The 22,639-nt window shown below is 40.7% G+C and overlaps 1 protein-coding gene across 6 annotated transcripts in view; it reads right to left on the bottom strand.

Annotated features, from left to right (window-relative positions):
* myrf (myelin regulatory factor) overlaps nt 1-22,639 on the bottom strand; it is a 266,399-nt gene that overhangs the window by 149,416 nt on the left and 94,344 nt on the right. The window contains exon 1 of one of the 6 annotated variants that reach the window (XM_073049336.1): nt 22,431-22,488. The exons of the other annotated variants lie outside the window; for them this stretch is intronic. Coding sequence (XP_072905437.1) covers nt 22,431-22,455 — 25 coding nt within the window. The 5' untranslated portion in view covers nt 22,456-22,488. Of the gene's footprint in view, nt 1-22,430; nt 22,489-22,639 lie in introns of those variants that run through there. 6 annotated transcript variants of the gene reach the window in all.

Below are 22,639 nucleotides of genomic sequence, written 5' to 3'. Positions count from 1 at the left end.
CAACAGTTCCATTTAAGTTTTAATTAAGACTTTCATCTAACTCAATAGCAGAGGATACAAGTAGCTATTTTGATTTTACAAGTTTTCATTCTGGGGATGAACTGTTTACAGAATTCCCCAGGATGCAACTTGTAACAACAGTAATTCAAGGATGTGCCCCTTTATCATCTGGGGTTTGATGGTTTATTTGCTTTTTTTTCTAAAGCAAAGATGTAAGATTGAATTACAAATTTAATTTCAAGCAGATGGTATTTCCCCTCCAAAAAATTATTCTTGATTTGAGAGAGGATGACTGGGATGGGAGGGGCCCTTGATTACAGTCATGCACTTTGGTAGTAGAAATAAATGTGTGGACTATTTTCTAAATGGGGAGAAAATCCAACAATCTGAGATGCAAGGGGTCTTGGGAATCCTTGTACAGAACACCTTAAAGGTTAACTTGCAGGTTGAGGCAGTGGTGAGGAAGGCAAATGCCATGTTAGTATTCATTTCAAGAGGTCTAGAATACAAGAGCAGGGATGTGATGCTGAAGCTTTATAAGGCACTGGTGAGGCCTCACCTTGAGTATTGTGAACAGTTTTGGGCCCCTCATCTTAGAAAAGATGTGCTGGCATTGGAGAGGGTCCAGAAGAGGTTCAGGAGGATGATTCCAGGAATGAAAGGGTTATCATATGAGAAACATTTGATGGCTCAGGGTCTGTACTCACTGGAATTCAGAAGGATGAGAGGGAGATCTCATTGAGTCCTTTCAAATGTTGAAAGGCCTAGACAGAGTAGATGTGGAAAGGATGTTTCCCATGGTGGGAGAGTCTAGGACAAGAGAGCACACCTTAGGATAGAGGGCTACCCTTTCAAAGCAGAGATGCGGAGAAATTTTTTAACTAAAGGGTGGTGACTTTGTGGAAATTTGTTGCCACATGCAGCTGTGGAGGCCAGGTCGTTGGGTGTATTTAAGGCAGAGATAGATAGATGCTTGATTGGACATGGCATCAAAGGTTATGAGGAGAAGGTCGGCAACTGGGGTTGAGGAGAAGAAAAAAGGAACAGCCATGATTGAACGGCAGAGCAAACTCGATGGGCCAGATGGCCTAATTCTGCTCCTATGTCTTATGGTCTATCTTAGCTTCTTTCCTGATGCAATGGGAAGTCAATGGATGGGAGGCTGGTTTGTATGATGGACTGGGTTGAATTCACAGCACTCTGAAATTTCTTGCTATGTTGGGCAGAGCAGATGTCAAACAGAGCTGTGTTGCAACTGGACTGGATGCTTCTGATGAAGCATCGAGAAAAATTGGTAAATCATTGGAGACACGCTTAATTTCACTAACCTTCTGAGAAGTAGAGGCATTAGTTTGCTTTTTTTGGCCTTGGTGTCCACTTAGAAAAGACAGTGATCTGCCAAGGTATTTATCATTCAAAGGAGTTATCTATTAATTAAGATGTGAATATGAACTAGCTAATATGAGGAAATTCTGAAGATACATCATCGCCTACAGTCTAAGAGAATATAACTGGGCATTGAGATTCTATGCTTTTCTTCTTTTTGTCCTATCTCAGGCAAGAAAATGTTGAGCTTTGCTTCCTTCTCACAAAGCTGCTGGATCCCCTACCTTTCAAAGGAATTACCCATCTAGTTTTATTAACATTCACTTGAGAACAGCTTTCAGTCCTCAAATTGATCATTAGTCTGTAAAAGGTTGCCAGGGTTCATGTGCTCTTGTAATCCATTTAAATTATAGTTATCAATACTTCTCATGCAAAGCAGGTCAGCTCCATCATTGTGTATAAAAGTGCCACTCTGAATAATGACCCTGTTGAACTAAATGATGACATCATGGCTATCAAGAATAAAAACCATCTTGAAGCAAATCTTCAGCATACCATCAGAACCTGTGCCTTACATTCTCGATAAACTACGGTCAGTACTCCAATTTTGCCTGTTAAAGCTGAGACCTAACTCCCAGTCATACTTACAAATATTTGCATCTGAGGAAACTAAATTGAGGAAGAAAAATGACTTTACAGCAAAATATGTTTCTTTGCCTGCAAGCATAGTGCTTAAGTGGCGACACAATGAGCTTAATCTGATAGAGGTCACAACACCTGGCAGACTGTCTGAAGCCCAGCCAGTATTTCTAATTCCACTGGAGCTCTCATCACTATTAGTAAACATCATGGTGCAGAGTTACAGACTCTGCTTTAATAGCAAAGGCAGAATTCTCCTCTCCACTGATGTCCACATTAGCACTGGGGTCAATTTTAATTGTGAATGGCTATGCTTGGCTGACGGTTTCCTGAACTTGGCACCATCCAGGCAACAGGCCAGTATTTACTGGAGTGAACTTATGATGGTTTGACAACTTTTTCCAATATCTTTTGTTACTTTTTCAAAGGATCTGAGAAAACCAACCCTCCGCTGTTGTTACTTAAAATCCCCGGAAATGGGCTAGATGGTGAACTTAAGACACACAGCATCAACACTGGCAATATGAATCAGCTAACCTTCGATAAACAGTCATTATCGTACAATCAATTTCCTTGATTTTTCTAAGAAGAGGGAATTAAAGATTCCTGCACTGACTGATGATAGCTGGGGGGGGGGGGGGGGGGTATGCGCTTACTTCTCATGTCACACGGTTTCTCAAATATATTCCAGAATTCTGGATATTTTATCAGGATGTTCATAGTAATGTTCCATGACCTGATTCATAATGCACTTGCAAACTTTTTGATTATAACACAAAGAGATAATATGACTTTTTGTTCAGTGCAATCCGAAGTCAAGTGTAAAAGAAATCCACAAAGTCTTTGCAATATTTGAGTGTGTGTGTGTGTGTGTGTGTGTGTGTACACACACATACAAATTCTTACGCCCTACAGCATACTAACATAAAAGAAATGCTTAAAAAAAGGTTTTGCCTTCAAGTGTGTACCATATACACTTCATTAGGCCACTTCATTAGGTCCCTCCTGTACCACTGAGTGTATTATTGGTCGTCTTCTGTTGCTGTAGCCCATCCACTTCAAGATTTGTTGGGGTAATCTATTGCATCCGGTGCTCCCGGTGCAGCCTCCTCTACATCAGCGAGACGACGCAGATTGGGGGACTGCTTCGTTGAGCACCTCCGCTCCGTCTGCCACAACAGACAGGATCTCCCGATTGCCACCCACTTCAACTCTGCTTCACATTCCCATTCGGATATGTCCTAACATAGCCTACTCTACTGCTGTGATGTGGCCAAACTCAGGTTGGAGGAGCAACACCTCATATACCGTCTGGGTAGTCTCCAGCCCCTTGGCATGAACACTGAATTCTCCAAATTCCGGTAATTCCCTTTCCTCATCCCAGTTTCCCTCTGTCTCCTCCTCCAGCTGCCTATCATCTCCCTCATGGTTCCGCCTTCTTTTACTACCCATAATGCTTTCCCCCTACGTTCCTTCTTCACATTTCCTGCCTATCCCCTCCCTGCTTCCACTCCCCCACCCCTTGATCTTTCCCCTTACTGGTTTTTCACCTGGCACCTACCAGCCTTCTCCATCCCACCTTCTTTATAGGGTCCCTGCCCCCTCCCTCTTTAGCCCTGATGAAGGGTCTTGGCCCGAAACGTTGACTGTTCATTTCCACGGATGCTGCCCAACCTGCTGAGTTCCTCCAGCATGTTGTGCGTGAAGGTTTGACATGCTGTGCATTCAGAGATGCTCTTCTACACACCACTGTTGTAACGTGTGATATTTGAGTTACTGTTGTCTTCCTGTCAGCTTGAAGCAGTCTGGAAATTCCCCTCTGACCCCCTCTCATTAACGAGGCTTTTTCACCCATACAGGTGCCGCTCACTGGATTATTCTTTCCGCAACATTATCATTAAACTGCAGAGATTATTGTGCATGAAAATCCCTGGAGATCGGCAGTTTCTGAGATACTCAAACCACCTTGTCTGGCACCAACAATCATTCCACCGCCAAAGTCACATTTCTGGTGTTTGGTCTGAACAGCAGCTAAACCGCTTGACTCTGCCTGTATGCTTTTATACACTGAGTTTCTGTCACATGATTGGCTGGTTAGATATTTGCATTCATAAAGTGTACAGGGGTACCTAATAAAGTGGCCACTGAGTGTAGAAACTAAACTATACTGTCAGCTAAATATAAGCTTCAGTTTTCACTCAAGTGGTAAGATCCACTGAGAAGGGGGAGTTAGGAGAAAACCATTGTTTTATGTTTTTAAATTACTTTGGAAGAAGAATCAAAAATAATTTAACAGAGAGGAACTTCAGAATGCTGCAGTATAAAAAGGATCTGAGGATCAAATACATGATATACAACTGATTAACATGCGACCTGCATGCGGTCAGGAAGGCCAAAGGATATTGGCCTTACTGCAAGAGGTATAGATTATAAAAATGGAGAGGTTTTGATGCAATTCGATTAGGCACGGCTGAGCCTGCTGCTGGATTATTGGGTACACTGTGTGGTGTTCATACTTAAGAACAGGGAGTACAAAGCACACAAAAAGCCAGGAAACTAGGAGCAAAAATAGGTCACCTGCTTCCTTAGAACTGTCCCACTATTCAATCTGACATGGATGATCTACCCCAAGCCTCAAATCTTCCTTTGTACTCAATTCCTATCGTCTTCAATCCCTGATCCATCAAATATGTATCTATTTCTGTTTAAATATCACCAATCTGCACAGCTCTGGGATAGAAAATTCCAGAGATACACCATCCTCTGAAAGATTAAATTTCTACACCCACCACTTTTAAATGACTGGCTCTTTATCTTGTAACTGTACACCCTTGATCCCACTAATGAAAAGATCTTGATTTCTACCCTCTCATGCTCCCTTATATGTATCAATATGATTGTCCTCGTTCTTCTAAACCCCAGAGCACAGACCCAATGTATTTAGCTTCGAGTGAGAAGGTTCATTAGGATCAGCAGGTTTAACCCCTTGTGAGAAGGTTCTTTTGATTGATTCTCGAGATGGAAGGATTGATGCATGATGAAAAGTTGAGCAGAATAAAAATGAACATACAAGAAAGTGATGTTACCTAATCTTATTTAAGATTGTGAGGAGGACATTTCTCACCATGATATTGCAATCCCTGCAGAAAGTTTATTGTTTGAGTGGAACTTAGCTGTAAGACAAATGGGAAATTATTCAACCCATGTCACCTCCACTCTGCGACCAAGGTCACCCTCACCTTAGCAGGGAGATAAAGTTTGGGTGTCCGCCAATTAAGCAGTCAAACTCCATGGCAGCAACCACTCGTGTGTGGGAGAATTGCTCTTACATGTAACATCTACTCAACTTCAAGAAAATTTGTAGATGCTGGAAATCCAAAGCAACACATGCAAAAGAGTAAGTAGTTGATGTTTCAGGCCGAGACCCTTCTTCAGGACTCAAGAAGAAATAGCGACAGTTTACTCTTTTCCGTAGATGCTGCCTGGCCTGCTGAGTTCCTCCTGCATCTTGTGTGTGTTGGTCTGCTCAATCCCTCCGCATAACAGGATGACAAGATTCTAAAATGCACTTTCTATATCACATCATCCATCAGAGAAGGCAGACTTTGATGATGAAATTCACTGTCAATTCCAGTACACCAGACATCTGAGAAAAATAATATTCTAAAATCATAGTCTACTGGGTGTAGCTGATCCTTGACCTCCTGCATGCTTTTAGGACACTGACTACCTACAGCAGACACATCATTCACTGGACAGGTGCCACACCACTGTCTCCCAAGTCCACCTGCAGGATAAAAGAAGCTACGTGAGTGCCAATATCCTCCATTGTACTTAGAGAGTAGGTTACGTCATTTGCATGCCCAATACCAGTCTCTGAAACAAGCTGTGTTCTAGCTCCTTCACATTAAGAGATTCCCAGGATGAGGAAATGATTGTATGATGTTCTCAAAGCTTTCTCAGAATAGTACAACTTTTCCATGTCCTAGTTGGAACCTTTGGCTCATAACCATTCAAAGACTGGAAAGGGCAAATCAAAAACAGCAGAAGGTGCACACCTCAGTCCTCACGACCCATTTTTTCACCCCATCAAGAATATCTGGCCCTACTTGTCACAGAATCGGTAGATCCCACATGGGCCTCCTCAAACATTTCACAGCTAAAATGAATACAGGTTAGCCTTGACCCTGAGGAGCTATCTGAGAAAAATATGTAACTTGAATATGTCACACACAATCTTTTCACGAGGGTACTATCCCCATTTTACACTTACAAAATAATTCCACACATTGAAGCCTACAATATTTCAGTCATTTACATATATCCATAGATGGTGTCTCCTCACTTGTGATGGTGTGAATGGCCAGATGAACTATCTCTTCCCAGACTTTCTGCAACACAAAATAGGCAAGTATCACCTTTTAGATTCTCAACTGCCAGAGTTAATATCCTATGTTCCCAGATCAGGTAGATGTATTAAAAAGCCAATCTGACTATCTCAAGAAGTTCTCCCATGTCTTTTGCAGCCCAATCAGAACTAAAGAAAGGTTACCTAAAACTTTACTCCCATAAAGCTAACCACCTTTAGCCACAAGATCAGTGAAGAACTCCCTAACTTTCTGAAGTAGTTTTAATCAATGCCACAAGGAGACTAAGCTATAGGAGAACATAGAATAAAAAAAGTGAAAATCAAAGCATGCAAAAGATGGAGATTTAAAATGAAAACAGGAAATGCTAAAATAAAAACACTCAGGAGACATCTGTGGAGAAAGAAATAAGTTAACGCTTGATATATATGTACTTTATCTTTCCTTTCAGTTAGTCCTGACGAAGGGTCTCGGCCCGAAACGTCGCCAGTGCTTCTCCTTATAGATGCTGCCTGGCCTGCTGTGTTCTACCAACATTTTGTGTGTGTTGTGTAAGTTAATGTTTGAGGTCACTTATCAGAATTGCTATTGTTGTTCATTAGTACAAGTCAGGGTAGAATGTTGTTACTCTCTACTTTGACTCTGAATGTACCATGATTATTGAAAAATATTTAATTTCTCAAATCTTCTCACTTGGTCTGGGACTGTCATGCCAAAGTGAAGATAGCAGGGCAGTCTTCATTTTCTATCAGTTTTCATGACTGATAAGTAAGTCAAGACTGAACAAAGGAATAATTTGTTAGGTTATGAAAGATTCTATTTGACAAGTCAGTAAAGCAACTGCTGATTTGAGGTGAATTAGCTGATTACAATCGGGATGAAGGATAAAATTGCATTTCGTTTCACATTCACTCAAAATTCAGAGATCAGAGTAAACTTATCATCAAAGTACATATATATCACCAAATACAACCCTGAGATTCATTTTCTTGTGGGCAGTCGCAGTAGATACAAGAAGCACAATAGAATCAATAAAAGACCGTACCCGACAGGATGGACAATAACCAATGTGCAAAAGATCAACAAACTGTGCAAAGACAAAAAGAAAATGAGGATTGGCTCATGGACCTCTGATTTCCTCCAGCTGAAGTCAATAATCAGCTCCTTATTCTTGCTGACATTGAGAGAGAAGTTGCTGTTGTGGCCCCATTCAGCCCGATTTTCAATCTCCCTCCTATTTGCTGATCCGTCACCACCTTTGATTCGGCCAGTGACATTGGTGTTGGTCAGTAAACTAACGTAAAAGATTTATTGAAGCTACAGCTATAACATGCAGCAGCTATAACGAGATAATATCGGCAGAGACCATTGTCCAAACTCCCTACCGTATAGTCGTGAATTAGTTCTGCAAAATCATACCAAGGCACTTGGTCAAGTTTTGTATGAGTTTGTGAACTGGCTTACCGTGGATGATCAACTATTTTATCCAATGAACCAAGATGGCAAGCCACCCTCGATGAAGAACCAGCGTGGGTACGGAAGGTGTAATGGCGCAAAGGATTTAATATGGTTAGATGTATAAGTTTATTTTCATACGAAGAATCTGAATTTGATATTCTGTGAGAATTGATTATTTTTGCACAGACTGAATGAGATTTACTTCATTTAAGGGTTGTGATGATGGAGAATTGTTGTGAAAAAAGTTGAAACTGTGCATATATAATTTTTGAATTTGAATTTAAACTTGTAGATATACTGCCCGGAACTGAAACTGCAGTTAACTATAATACTTGAGAAAAGGAATTATATTTGGTTAACTAACTAAGTAGGGATAAGTAAAAAGTGAAGTTTAGCCTGTAAACTTTTAAATGGGGAATAACATTAGATCTAATTAGTTAGAGAAATTGGAGTAACAAAGGTTAGTCTAATGAATATCACCGATTCTAACTAAACCGGAATTCAGTTTTTGTTGATATCTAAGATTTGGAACCTAAACAGAATGTTTGAATTTTGAATTGTTCTTGCTCATGTAAGTATTCTGTATATATTGTTTTTTCTTATAAAAAACATTATTTCCAGAAGTGTGTGGTTTCTATTCATTGCCTCCTTCAGGTAGCTGGATTCTTCTGATGGCCTATTCTCTGAAGAGTGTGACCACTAGTCACACACGGTAAGACTGGTGCTACACAGGTGTTACACTAGGTCTTGGAGCTTACTGATTAGTTTTGAGGAGGTGATCATATTGAATACTGAGCTGTAGTCAATAAAGAAAATTCTGATGTATGCATCTTTGCTGCCCAGATGTTCTAGGATTGAGAGAAGAGCCAATGAAATGGCATCTGCTGTTGACCTGTTGTGAAAGTAGGCAAATTGGAGTGTGTCCAAGTCACTTCTCAGGCAGGAGTTAATATGTTTCATCACCAACCTCTCAAAGCACTAGTGGAGCAGTGTCGCAGCAACAACCTTGTACTAAACGTCAGTAAGGTGAAAGAGCTGACTGTGGACTTCATGAAGGGCAAGACAAAGGAACACATACCAATCCTCAGAGATGGATCAGAAGTGGAGAGAGTGAGCAGTTTCAAGTTTCTGGGTGTCAAGATCTCTGAGGGCCTAACCTGGTCCCAATATATCAATGCAGTTATAAAGAAGGCAAGGCAGTGGCTATACTTCATTAGGAGTTTGAAGAGTTTTGGTATGTCAACAAATACACTCAAAAACTTCTCTAAATGTACCATGGAGAGCATTCTGACAGGCTGCATCACTGTCTGGTATGGGAGGGGGCTACTGCATGAGACCGAAAGGAGCTGCAGAGGGTTGTAAATTTAGTTGGCTCTATCATGGGTATTAGCCTACAAAGTGCCCAGGACGTCTTCAAGGAGTGGGGTCTCAGAAAGGCAGTGTCCATTATTAAGGACCTCCAGCACCCAGGGCATGCCCTTTTCTCACTGTTACCATCAGGTAGGAGGTACAGAAGCCTGAAGGCACACACTCAGTGATTCAGGAACAGCTTCTTCCCCTCTGCCATCTGATTCCTAAATGGACATTGAACCTTTGGACACTGCCTCACTTTTTTAATATACAGATTTCTGTTATTGCACATTTTAAATTTATTCAATATACATACACTGTAATTTATTTATTTATTTATTATTTTTATTTTACTTATTTTTTCTCTTCTATATTATGTATTGCATTGAACTGCTGGTGCTAAATTAACAAATTTCACAACACATGCCAGTGATATAAACCTGATTCTGACAACAGCCATTCTTACTGATAGAGGCGCTACACTAGGAGTCCGAGCTGAAAGCACCAGGTAAAATCCAGTTTATACTGGGGAAGAATACTAATCGCAGTACTCTAAATCCAACTCACCCGGTAAGGTTACTGGAGTTCTGTAGCAGAAATAAGCAAGGGCTGATGAATACAGCAATGGAATGGTTAGTTAAACTAAATCAGAGAAATCTCATGCAGTTTAATTACAGAGACTCTGTGATGAGGAAAGCCAAAGTCACCAATTCCCACTTGCTTTCTTTCCATCATTTCCCAAGTGTCAGCTTGGGGCTACAGGCCAACATCTGAAGGACGAGTAATGCTAAGAGAGCAGTCACAAAATGCTCTCTCTTCTGTATTAGACTTTAGCTGTTAAAAGGTTTATCGCTGGCAGAAAATTCTTGTGGCAAGTCTAAAATCATGGATTTAGTGGAATCAAACAACAGAAGCAATTATATGAGAAGAAAGTCTACCTCATATTACCTGTTTATGTGGGGTGCTATTAATTATAATTTTGCTAAAGTAGGTAAAGACTTGTTTCACCCATTGGTTGATGAATCCCAAATGGGTTTTAGCAACATCATACCTCCTCCATTGACATAAAGACCTGCTTAGGTTCTTTTATCAATCCTCAAACCAGCAAGATTTGTTGCAACATCGGTCAACATAGGTTGGTGGTAGCTTAATCATGTTGGAAGACTGCTTAAAAATGGTCAGTGCTTCAAGGGGGTGCATTTGAAAACCAATGAATTATGCTACAGAGATGAAACCAATGTCAGCTCTAATACTCCACATCGGTCGTTTCCCAACGACAAACAATAAGACTAGCCTCTCTGCTTTTGGGAATGATGCTCCTATAAGCAAAGGTAGTGACTTGTCATCAAGAGTGTTAATTAGATTATTCCTATTCTTACTTCTGGTCCTGTATTCCTGCCGCTGACATAGAATACAGCAAGATATTTTGCCTTGTATACAGAAGAGAAAGAGAAGCTTGAAGATGTTCATTGTGTATAGAAATATTATTTCAGACAGGTTTCTAAAGATTGTCATACAGTAGCTGGGGGAGGTAGTGGGGATAAGCTTCCATTATCTATTAAATGCTTCCAATGGTGTGCATTTCATGTAACTCTGACAACCAAATCCTGGCCTTCACTTGTGGCTCAGCTACTAAGCCTGGTGAAACCGTTTCTGCTGATGGGAGAAGAGGCAAAGGCAGGTTACTGGTGCCTTTAAGACCAGTTGCTTTGGGCACATGGGGCTTGTCTGCTGTGCTTGGCAACTCCTCTAGATGGAAAACTCAACTGCAACGGTTTCTGCCATTCCTTTGAATTCAACAGCTGCGTGGAGAGGGGAAGTCTGCTGCAGGGGCAACAGCTTCCTCTCCGTATCGTACTGCCCTGGTAGGCATATCGCATGGACAACTACGACGCAATATCCATGGTCAACCCTGACTAATGATGGGCCTCATTTCAGATAAATACCTACACAAGGGTTCCCAAAGTAATGGAAGAAATATGTTGTACTGATTAATGCAAGTTAAATTTATCTTAAAAGATAATAACTTGCCACTCAATATACGAGACAGCAGTTTACCTCTAGCAGAATTACATCAATGGCTACCAAAACTTTCCATGAATGGATGTTTGCTTTTGTGTTTGCTGTAAACTCTTTGATGATAATAGCTTGCCAATAATGTCCCTGTTGCAGTAAAGTTCAGAATTATGTAATATTTCATTGCTTAAGTAGACTATTTGTAGTCTATACCAGTATTTTCTACATAAGGGTACCATTACCACTGTTTATTGAATCTTATTTGCAAATAATACAATATTTTTGCTCTCATCTACTCTTCTAGCTACCCCTTAAGTGTATCTATGCATCAGCTCAGCCAAGTGGATCCACATTCTAACCACTGTCCATGTGGAACCCTGGATTCCTAACTGCATATATTAGAGCTTATTTTACCATTGCCCATAGATAAATATATTCTCTGCTTGCATCCTGTTAAAACTTCTCCACTATTTTAAAGCTTCTCTTAGTCATCTCTTGCTCATAATTATTTCACTTAGAAAATTTACACTCCTGGGCCACTCTTAAAAAAAAATGATCATAGAACAAAGAACTATTCTACTGTGCTTTAGTGTAGTCCAGAAAAGACTGCACATGAGAAAAAAGCTGGATGAAATTACGGATTGTTAGACAAAAGAAGCCCAATATTTCCATTCACCAGTACGACAGATTAAGAATTTACACTAAGATTTTATGGCTCTGCGTCATGCTAGGCAGTTTCTTTATTCAGAAGACCAGTACAGGAGTCTAACTGCGTCGGACTTAATGAACCATTAATATTATTTGGATGGAACTTATTCGTAGATCCAAGAAGATCCAATTTCACAGGGCTCAAGATGGTGCCACTTTAAGTCCCCTCTATAACGATGTGTTTCACAGTCTGTAAAGCTTAATGCAAAGAGGAAAAAAAAGATGATGGAAGGGAAAATAACAGCACATGAAGGAAGTGTGGAGAGTGCTATTAACGAGATTTGCTTTGAGGAGATAAATATCTGGCTCCTGAAGCTGCATACAGTTCCAGCAGGATTTTGCTCTGAGTTATTCTTTCCTAGACTTCATTCACTGAGAAATTAGGAGTGAGAGTGTGTGTGTGTGTGTGTGTGTGTGTGTGTGTGTGTGTGTGTGTGTGTGTGTGTGTGTGTGTGTGTGTGTGTGTGTGTGTGTGTGTGTGTGTGTGTGTGTGTGTGTGTGTGTGTGTGTGTGTGTGTGTGTGTGTGTGTGTGTATTAAGAGTGGGAGACAGAGACTGACGCAACAGATATATAGAAAGAGCATCTATTTTGATAAAGCAATGAGTGTTTCAAAAAACAACCAAATTGTAGAAAAAAAAGTAAGAAAATAAATAAAAGCAAATATATCAAGCAATAAATGGCATAAAATAACAAATTTAGCTACTCCCTTATTCCCTTGTAGGAAGGGATGAAGAACTACTGAAGGGCATACAGGGAATAGAAAAGTAAAAAGTAACTGCAGATCTTGTAGTCGGAAACAAAACAGAAAATGCTGGTCAGGTAGTAGTCTGAGCTGATTATGGATTTACTGAACCATTAACACTCTGTCCTTTGTTGGTGCTGCCAACCTGCTGAATATATCTAACACTTTCTGTATTTATAGAGGAAATTGGAGTCACTGCTGGTCTAGAATGTTAGGAAAGAGCAGACAATAGCAATCTCTATATCATATGGCTCAAGATAATGACTGGGGAGGATGCAAGTAGTGGAGAGTATAGTGATTGGCTGCATCACAGCCTGCTATGGCCCTTGGATGGAAAATCCTACAAAAAGTAGTGAATATGGTCCAGTCCGTCATGGGTAAAGCCCTCCCACCATTTGAATACTTCTACATGAAGCATTGTTGCAGTAAAACAGCATCCATCAACAGGGACCCCCACCATCACCACCAGCCAGGTCCTCCTCTCTTCTTGCTACTGCCATCAGAAAGACGGTATAGGAGCCTCAGGAGTCACACACCAGGTTCAGGAACAGTTATTACCCCTCAACCATCAGGCTCTTGTACCAGAGGGGATAACTTCACTTGTCCCATCGTTGAAATGTTCCCACAACCCATAGACTCACTTTCAAGGACTCTTCATCTCATGTTCTCAATATTTATTTCTTCATTTATTATAATTTCTATTTTTTACTTTCTTTTTATATTTGCATAGTCTTTTTGTCTTTTGCAGGCTGTTTGTCCGCCCTGTTGGTGCATTCCTTCATTAATTCTATTATGGTTGTTGGATTTATTGATTATACCTGCAAGAAAATGAATATCAGGGTCGTATATGGTGACATATATATACTTTGATAATAAATTTATTGTGAGCTTTTGAACTTCGAAAATATCATTGAAGACAAAAAGAAAGCATGAATGGGATACATATAAAATAGTGACCAATGGGCCAAGAGAAAATATCCCAACATAGGGGAAGAACAAACTAGCCAGTATTACCATGCCATTGACATAAAGAAAGAAGTACAAAGCCGAAACTAAAGTAAGGTATGTACTTTTTATGGAGACAAAAACAGTGATGAATGGGAATGGAAAACCTTTATGAGGGAAGTATAAACTTGATTAGAAAGGAAAAGTAAAACTATAAAATATTATCAAGTAATATAAAACTGAAATACTCTTCACATAGATAAATAACAGAAGATACACCTGGGATAGACGAGCTTATCAAGAAATATACAGGTATATTATGTAAGAAATTTACTCAGTGGCCACTTTATTAGTTAATTCCTTGACCTAATACAGTGACCACAGTGTGTATGTTTGGGGTCTTCTGCTGCTGTAGCCCATCCACTTTAAGGTTTGATGTTTTATGTGTTCAGAGATGCTCTTCTGCACACCACTGTTGGATTGTGGTTATTTGAGTTACCGTCGCCTTCATGTCAGCTTCAACCAGTCTGGCCACTCAGAATCTTCTGAGTTCTTTCATTAACAAGGCATTTCCCCCCACAGAACTACCTCTCACTGGATGATTTTGTTTTTGTTTTTTCACATCATTCTAGATCGTAAACTCTAGACAGTATTGTGCATGAAAACCCTAGGAGATCAGCAGTTTCTGAGATACCTGAACCACCCCGTCTGGCACCAGCAATCATTCCACAGTCAAAGTCACCTGGATCACATTTCTTCCCCATCTGATGTTTGGTCTGAACAACAACTGAACCTCCTGATCATGACTGTATACTTTTATACTTTGAGTTTCAGCCACATGATAGGCTGAGTTGAGATATTTGCATTAATAAGATGCATAAGTGTACCTGATAAAGTGGCCACTAGTGTAGAAACTAAACTATACTGTCAGCTAAATAGAAGCTTCAGCTTTCACTCAAGTGGTAAGATCCACTGAGAAGGGAGAACTAGGAGAAAACCATTGCTTTATGTTGAATATAATAGAATATTGGCCTTATTGCAAGAGGTATAGATTATAAAAATGGAGAGGTTTTGATGGAATTCTATTGGGTACTGATAAGCTTGCTCCTTAATTACTGGGTACACCTTGTACTGGGTATATTTAGGATGGAGATGGTTCAGAGAACACAAGAAAACAAGGAAATGAGGAGCAAAAATAGGTCAGTTGTCTCCTTAGAACAGTCCCACCATTCAAAATAATACTGGCTAATCTATTCCAGACCTCAAATCTTCCTTTGTACTCAATTCCTATTGTCCCCAATCCCTGATCTATCAAACATGTATCTATTTCTGTTTAAATACCACCAATCTGCACAACTCTGGGATAGAAAATTCCAGAGTTACACCATCCTCTGTGAGATTAAATTTCTACACACCCCACTTTTAAATGACTGGCTCTTTATCTTGTAACTGTACACCCTTGATCCCACTAATGAAAAGATCTCGATTACTACCCTGTCATGCTCCCTCATTTGTTTCAATAAGATTGTCCTTTGTTCTTCTAAACCCCAGAGCACAGACCCAATGTATTTAGCTTCGAGCGAGAAGGTTCATTAGGATCATCAGGTTTAACCCCTTGTGAGAAGGTTCTTTTGGTTGAGATGGAAGGATTGATGCATGATGAAAAGTTGAGCACAATGAAAATGAATATACAAGAATGAGATGTTACCTAATCTTATTTAAGTTTCTGAGGGGGATTTTCTCACCGTGATATTGCAACCCCACAGAACTGCCACTCGTTGGATGTTTTCTTGTTTCTCGCACCATTCTCTGTAAACTCTAGAGACTGCTGAGTGTGAAAATCCCAGGAGATAAGCAGTTTCTGAGATACTCGAACCACCCTATCCAGCACCAACAATCATTCCACAATCAAAACCACTTAGGTCGTATTTCTTTCTTCTGATGTTTGGTCTGAACAACAACGGGATCTCTTGACCATGTCTACCTGCTTTTATGTATTGAGTTGCTACCACATGATTGGCTGATTAGATATTTATATTAATGAGGTATTCAGGTGTACCTTACGAAGTGGCTATTGAGTGTGTACAGGTGATATTTATTAATTACCCTATCCTGCCATGGTAAGCAGTAAGTTAAACAAGATTAATGGTAATTGCTTCTTCACTTTACGACATTTCAGCTTACAAACGGTTTCATAGGAACGCTCTACCTTCGGATAGCGGGGAAACCTGTATACTAATAATGACTCTTACAGTTGTGTTTCTTACCAAACTACACTAATATTCCATCTTGCCTTTTTTGTATCAATTTCTCAGTCCTTCTCTGGGAGCATTACATTGTTCAACAATCTTCATGCCTGTTATTTCCGGTAACTTTATAATCATCTTCTTTTTATTTAATACTATCTGTAATTCCTTTGGCTACCAATAGATGAATCAATTCTCATTCCAGCCTACCTTTTGATAGTGTATCATCAGCAAGTAGGGGGCATTAAATGTTGCTCTTTTGATAGCTTATCTTCCACAACTATGGTTGTCAATGTAAAAGTACACATAAAGTAGGGAAGAAGGAACAGAAAGATTCTAGTGGTCTCCCTGCTTCGGTCACTTTGACAGATGCATTTTGCTCCTTAGACCAGTGAATGCAATAAAATATGAACCTGCTGAATCTGAACCTTAGCCTGGCTTGGTTTAAAATCCAAACTGATACTCAGCGTAAGGAAAAGCATCAGGTGCTCAGCTCATCTCCATCCCAGCAGTTGTTATTCTTTGAAAGATGATGAATATCACAGCAGTTTATTTATTTAGAGACAACTGTGTTTGCTGAAAGTGGGCCAGAAGCATTGCTACAGAGATCCTATGGAACTCAAATCAGAAAATCCATTTCATGGTAACTGGGGAATCTGGAAACCACTTTCTAACCTTTTTTCCCTAGTGCTTGTATGTCACATTTCTAATGTTACAGTGCACTCAGTTCAGGAAAAATTATCCAGCACTTAATTCCCACAATCACTGACTTTTAACTCCACAAGTGTCAGGCATCTGAAATGTAAAGGGAATCAGGACCAACAGGGAGATAAAGAATTGAATGTAAATTGCAAAATATATATTATTGTTTGTGGTCAGTGGGATTGGGATTAATTATCAGTTTGGTACCAGTGCCACAAGTAAAAGAGATGGAAGGGAAATGATTAATGCATTTGGCGCAAAGTCACATAATTGATTATAATCATAGGAAGAACAATTGTATTTAAGGGTAGATAATGGAAGGGGTGGTTATGTATGGGCTGCAGTGGTGTGGTTGTTGGGTTAGGTATTCAAACTCTACAGTCTGGTGAAGAAAAGATGTTACTTTTGGTTCAGTCAGCCTGAGTTTGTGATTATCCCAACACAGGCAACAGGTTTTGTTCCAATTTTACTTTTAAATAGGAAACATATTAACTATTCCCCAGCACAAATCATTCGTACGTAGTCCTTTCTCTGCTTTCTCTTCGGCTACATTTCAAAGCATACGGATGCAAGATTACCTTTTATTTATTATTTATATGGTAAAATTTTTTGAGCATTCCCAGAATCAAAAAAATAACCTACCAAATCATACCAAATAACACATAAAATGTAAAATAACATGAACATATAGTAAAAGCAGGAATGATATGATAAATATACAGCCTGTATAAAGTAGAAATATTTTATGTATGGTGTAGTTTCACTTATCAAAAGCAGGAAAACAGCAAGCTGAAATCAATTTGGAGAAAAGAAATCGGCACATACACGCATGCGCACGTACACGCATACGCACACAACTGCCCGCACAAGGCTTCACAATCATGGTAGTCTTTCTCAGGGTAAACACACGTATAAAGCGGGTGTCTTTTTTTCGTAAAAGCGAAAATCCTCTTTGGTTAGCGAAATCAGGTACTAATGTAGGTCTTTCGTAACAGTGAGCTGTTGTAAAGCGAACGTTCGGAAAACGGGGGCCATCTGCCTAACAAGGAACAGATTGTCAGGGAAATTATGAGTGTTTTACAGACAGAGATGGGAGAATTTATAATGAGGAAGAAAGGCAATTACATTGGAGCAAAACAATTACTTCATATCTGCCTTCAAAGAAAGGGCACACACAAGCTGACAGACATGTTAGAGAATCGAGGGTCCATTGAAGATGTGGTTCAAAGGGCTCAGATCAAAAAATTGTAGGAGAGAAGTTGGTGAGCTTAAAAGTTGCTAAGTTCCAAGGAAGAGGAGCTTTGTTCTTATCAGGAGGTCTCACCACCAGAGTTTTTGACAAGTGTTTCTCTTGCCTGGATCTCCGAGTAGATGAGATTTTTGCACCAGTAGTGCGTCCTCACTAAAATCTACTGTGGTTAGGCACAACTTTAAACTTAGATTAGGGAAAACAGAACTTTGCCAGTGATTGTTATGGTAACCATAGCATTTTTACTTTTTCAGTTATTCTTACCTGCTGGAGAGAAAAATATTTGCATTAAGCTTTCTGTAAAGGAATTGTGAATCAGTCTTTGTGCCCCACAATCTGCTCAAGCCACTGAGCTTCTCCAGCAGATTGATTCAAGCATTTGCAGTTTCATGTATCTCCAATTTCTGCAACTTTTCAGTTTTGTGTCAGATGGCCTCTGGTGCTCATTATCCAAAAAGGCCATTTTACTCGTTCTTATCAGCAACCAGTGATATAAAGAGCACAAGACTTCTCTTGGACTGCAGGTTTTGTCACGGTGAAGAGAGGCAGAAGCAGGGGAGAAAAGGGAGCAGCAAGCCAAACCATTCTGGCTAGCTGTATGTGGAAAATTCGTCAGAGTTCATTCCAGTAACTGAAACGCCAATTCCCAGTTCAGCAACTGCTCTCCACCCTGTCACTGACCTTCAAAATGGTCACCACCAAATTTATAAAGAATCCATCTGTGTTCCAAATAAAAGACAACTAATCACCCTCGTACATCTACTCAGCGCCCATCCTCGCTGTGTTTTTGGCTATCCGGGAAGTCACAATAAAGCTGCTAAAAGGCTAATGGCTTTCAGCAGGATAGTTCAGATAGCTTAGAAGATTAATGACCATCCCTTGGCCAAAACTCCACATTAAAATGTAGTGTGAAATAGAGACAGAAACCCCTCGGCGGAATTAAGAGGGTACGGTTGACTAGTAGGGTTAACTCAGCTCCTTAACTGTGACAGTACGCATCAGTTCAGCTGAGGAGCCAGTGAGCAGAGCGGGCAGATTGAGAAGCGATAGCAAGGGTACAGGGTAGAGGTGCAGTACAGGGGGAATGGATGCTTTCTTCCTGTGAGAGGCGGCCAGATTCATATTCCGTAGAGCTACAGCCTCTGTCCCAGGCTTGGCCTCAGCAACTCCAATGATCTGTTGAATAGCAGATTGTTAAAATGCTGTGAAACAGTGCAAGCTTATTTGCATATACCATAATCCACAGTCATGACAGGTGAAGCCCAGGTTTGTTTGACAGCACTCAACAGCCGAACGGCTGGCGCTTGTGGTGCAGGGGAAGCTATAACACTGCCTCTCAGATGTCAGATGCTGATGGGTCCGAACTGAGATGGCCAGACAAGAACGAATGGGCTTCAGACACTACCTGATGGACAGTGCTGCATTCTTCATAGTTCTACACACTAAGTAACTTCCTAGTTATTTCAAAGTCAAAGTCGAGTTTATTGTCATATCTGCAAGTACAAATGCACACAAGAGCAATGAAAACCTTACATGTGGCTGCATCACAGGCACATGGCATCATAAATGCATCATTCTGGAGAAAAACATAGATTTAAAATAAATTTAAACTTTTACAAGGAAGAACAAGAAGTGCCTATTTGAATGTAATGTGATGAAAATGATGCTAAACACAATTGACTTGGGTTATGCTTGTTGGTTCAAGACTAAGTGGTTGTAGCTGCTCGTGAACCTGCCAGTGTGGAACGTGAGGCTTCTGTAGCTCCTGCCTGATGGTAGCTGCAAAAAGATGACGTGGCCTGGATTGTAGGCATCTTTATTGATGAGTGAAGAAAGATCACCAATGCCACTACCCCTTCAGGAGGCTAAAGAAATTTGGCATGTCCCCATCAACTCTTACAGGCTATTATCGATGCACCACAGAAAGCATCCTAACTACATTCATAATGGCTTGGTATGGCAACTGTTTGGCATACGACCCTAAACACTGCAGAGAGAATTGTGGTCACAGCACAGCCCATCATGGAAACCAGCCTTCACTCCACGGACTCTGTCTATACTTCTTGCTGCGACAGTAAAGCAGCCAGCATAATCAAAGATTCCACTCACTCCAGGCATTTTCTCTTCTCCGCTCTTTCATCATGTAGAAGATATAAAATTCACATACCAACAAGCCCAAGGAGAGCTTCCATCTAGCTGTTATAAGATTATTAAATAATTATGTAGTGCAGTAAGATGGACTCTTGACCTCACAGTCTACCTTATTATAATCTTGCACCTTATTGGCTACCTACCCTGCACTTTCTCTTTAGCTGCTACACTTCATTCTACAGTGTTTTTGTTTTATCTTGTCCTACCTCAGTGCACTGTGTAATGATTTGATCTGTATGAACATTCTGCAAGACAAGCTCTTCACTGTCTGTTAGTACATGGGATGAGAAGAAACAAATTCCAGTTCCAGTTCTTCTTGTCTCTCCTGCAGATTCCATCCATGGAGGAGAGGTATGGCCCCAAGACCTACTGGGGAGAGTCCACTACTCTCTACAGCTTCTTACGTGTGTGTGCATTTGAAGTAGAGTTTTCCTAATAACCAAGTATTTCAGTATGTCCTTCAATTTTCATCTTTACTTTGCACTGTCGAAGTCATAATTTGGCTCCTGTGAAGCAGAGTTCATCAGCAATTGATAATACTTCCCTCAACTGCATGACACTGCTGTCCACTGACCCCCTTTGGACAGATCCTTCCACTGTGCTGTCCTATAAATTACATGTATCTGAGGTGCAGACACCAAATGTGCAATCAAATTGCACAATGCAGGTGTCAGTGAATTAAGTTTGACACGGTGATAAACTTCCACGTTTAGTGGCCTGCTGCTAAAAATGGCCTCAGAAATGGTGACCCAATATGGACCAGGATCTTCTCTTCCATAGGGAGAGGGGGTGCGGGGGAAGGACATGCAGAGCACTAAACTCCCTCTGGTTAATTGCTGCAGTGTCCATTTGTGCATCATCTTAACCTGCAAGGAATTTGGAGGCACATCAGTCAGTGTCTTGAAATCTATTTGACTGTTGCATGCACTTACTAGCTGATAGTGTGTGCAAGCTCTGTGCCTTGATATGAATCCTGCAGAAATGTTACAAGTCTGAAGATGAATTGACACACACTACATTCTTCATGTGTTCTTGTTGACAAAGATAGTGATGTGTAATGAATGGAACATACATACACGGTGGCGATAGGATTTGGCATTTGAGGATGGCAGTACTGAACTTGATCATCAGTTCAATGTCATTGAAATTTTTGCAGCATTACATCATATCTCTGGGACATGACTTCTGGCAATGGTCTCAAGAGGTATCTATTTTCATTGCCTCGAGCAAAGGTCTGGAGGGAATCTGCAGATACAAGATACTTCTCTTTTCCACCTTTCTACCAAGGCTTCCAGTGTTTACATAAATACTTGGGAGCCTTTTCCTGTATCAGATCATACTTTACTTTTCACAAACATTTCAATTCTGATTCCCATTCCCATTTTGATGTGTCAATCCATGGCCTCCTTTTGTGCCAAGATGAGGCTACCCTCAGGGTTGAGGAGCAAAACATATATTCCGTCTAGGTAGCCTCCAACCTAATAGCACAAAAATTGATTTCTGCTTCTGGTAAACAAACTCTCCCCTCCCCCATTCCCCACTCTGACCTTTTACTTCTCACCTGTCTATTACTTCACCTGGTCCCCTCCTCCTTCCATTTCTCCTATGGTTCACTCTCCTTCCTAATCAGATTCCTTCTTCGCCAGGCCTTGACCTTTTCCACCCACCTGGCTTCACCTAGCTAGCCTCCTCCCCTTCTCCCAACATTTTTATTCTGGCACCTTCCCCCTTCTCAGTCCTGATGAAGGGTCTCAGCCCAAAATGTCGAGTGTCAATTCATTCCTATAGAATGCTGCCTGATCTGCTGAGTTCCTCCAGCATCTTGTGTGCAATGCCCTTCTCTCTTCCAGGTTAGCTGCAGTTATACAACACATGCCACCACCTACTTCAGCTGCAAACTGCAAGCCCTTTCAGAGTCAGAGATTAATTTTAAAGTGAGTTTTAGGTTTGAACTGGTGCTTGCTACTTGCAATATTGGCCTCTTGCTGAAACTTCCAACCAATGAACAGAGTGATTAATGCTGGCTAAACACTGGATTCATTATAATTAGCAGGCAGCTCAAAGTGGCTTTCTGCCTAAATTCCACAGAATGTGTGTTGACTAATCATGCATCACAAACAACGTGACAATTGTGGGTGACCCTTGCGTTGTTAAAAATCGTGTGGATTTTCTCATTCCTTTTTACGTGCATGATAGCTGGTCCGTCTGCACAATGTAAACTGAGCTGAGGATAAGTGTGTGTGTGTGTGTGTGTGTGTGTGTGTGTGTGTGTGTGTGTGTGTGTGTGTGTGTGTGTGTGTGTGTGTGTGTGTGTGTGTGTGTGTGTGTGTGTGTGTGTGTGTGTGTGTGTGTGTGTGTGTGTGTGTGTGTGTGTGTGTGTGTGTGTGTGTGTAAAAGCTAATAAGTGGCAGGAATGTGACTGAAGAAGGAGCCCGCAACTGCACTGAGTTATAGCCTCGCTGTCCAGATTAAACACTCAGGCTACCGCTGCTCACTGAAGTGACATTCATATGAATCGTGTTTGACTCACACGGAGTGGGGCCTTCCATTAACATTCCATTCCTGCTTGTCTTCTTGCACAGGCTGCTCCACATTTCAACAATAAGATGTTTGGGGTTTCCCACACTATATTACAGCCGAGGGGCTCAGCTAACGGTCCTTCTCTCCTCTTTCTGTGCCAGTTGGACATGGCAAACTGTGCCACCTGTCAATGCCTGCAATAAATTAAGTTTAAAGTCA

The sequence above is a fragment of the Hemitrygon akajei genome, chromosome 6 (assembly GCF_048418815.1).
Source record: "Hemitrygon akajei chromosome 6, sHemAka1.3, whole genome shotgun sequence".
Lineage (NCBI taxonomy): Eukaryota > Metazoa > Chordata > Chondrichthyes > Myliobatiformes > Dasyatidae > Hemitrygon > Hemitrygon akajei.
The sequence above is the reverse complement of the archived record's forward strand: the minus strand, read 5'-3'. Positions and strand labels throughout refer to the sequence as shown.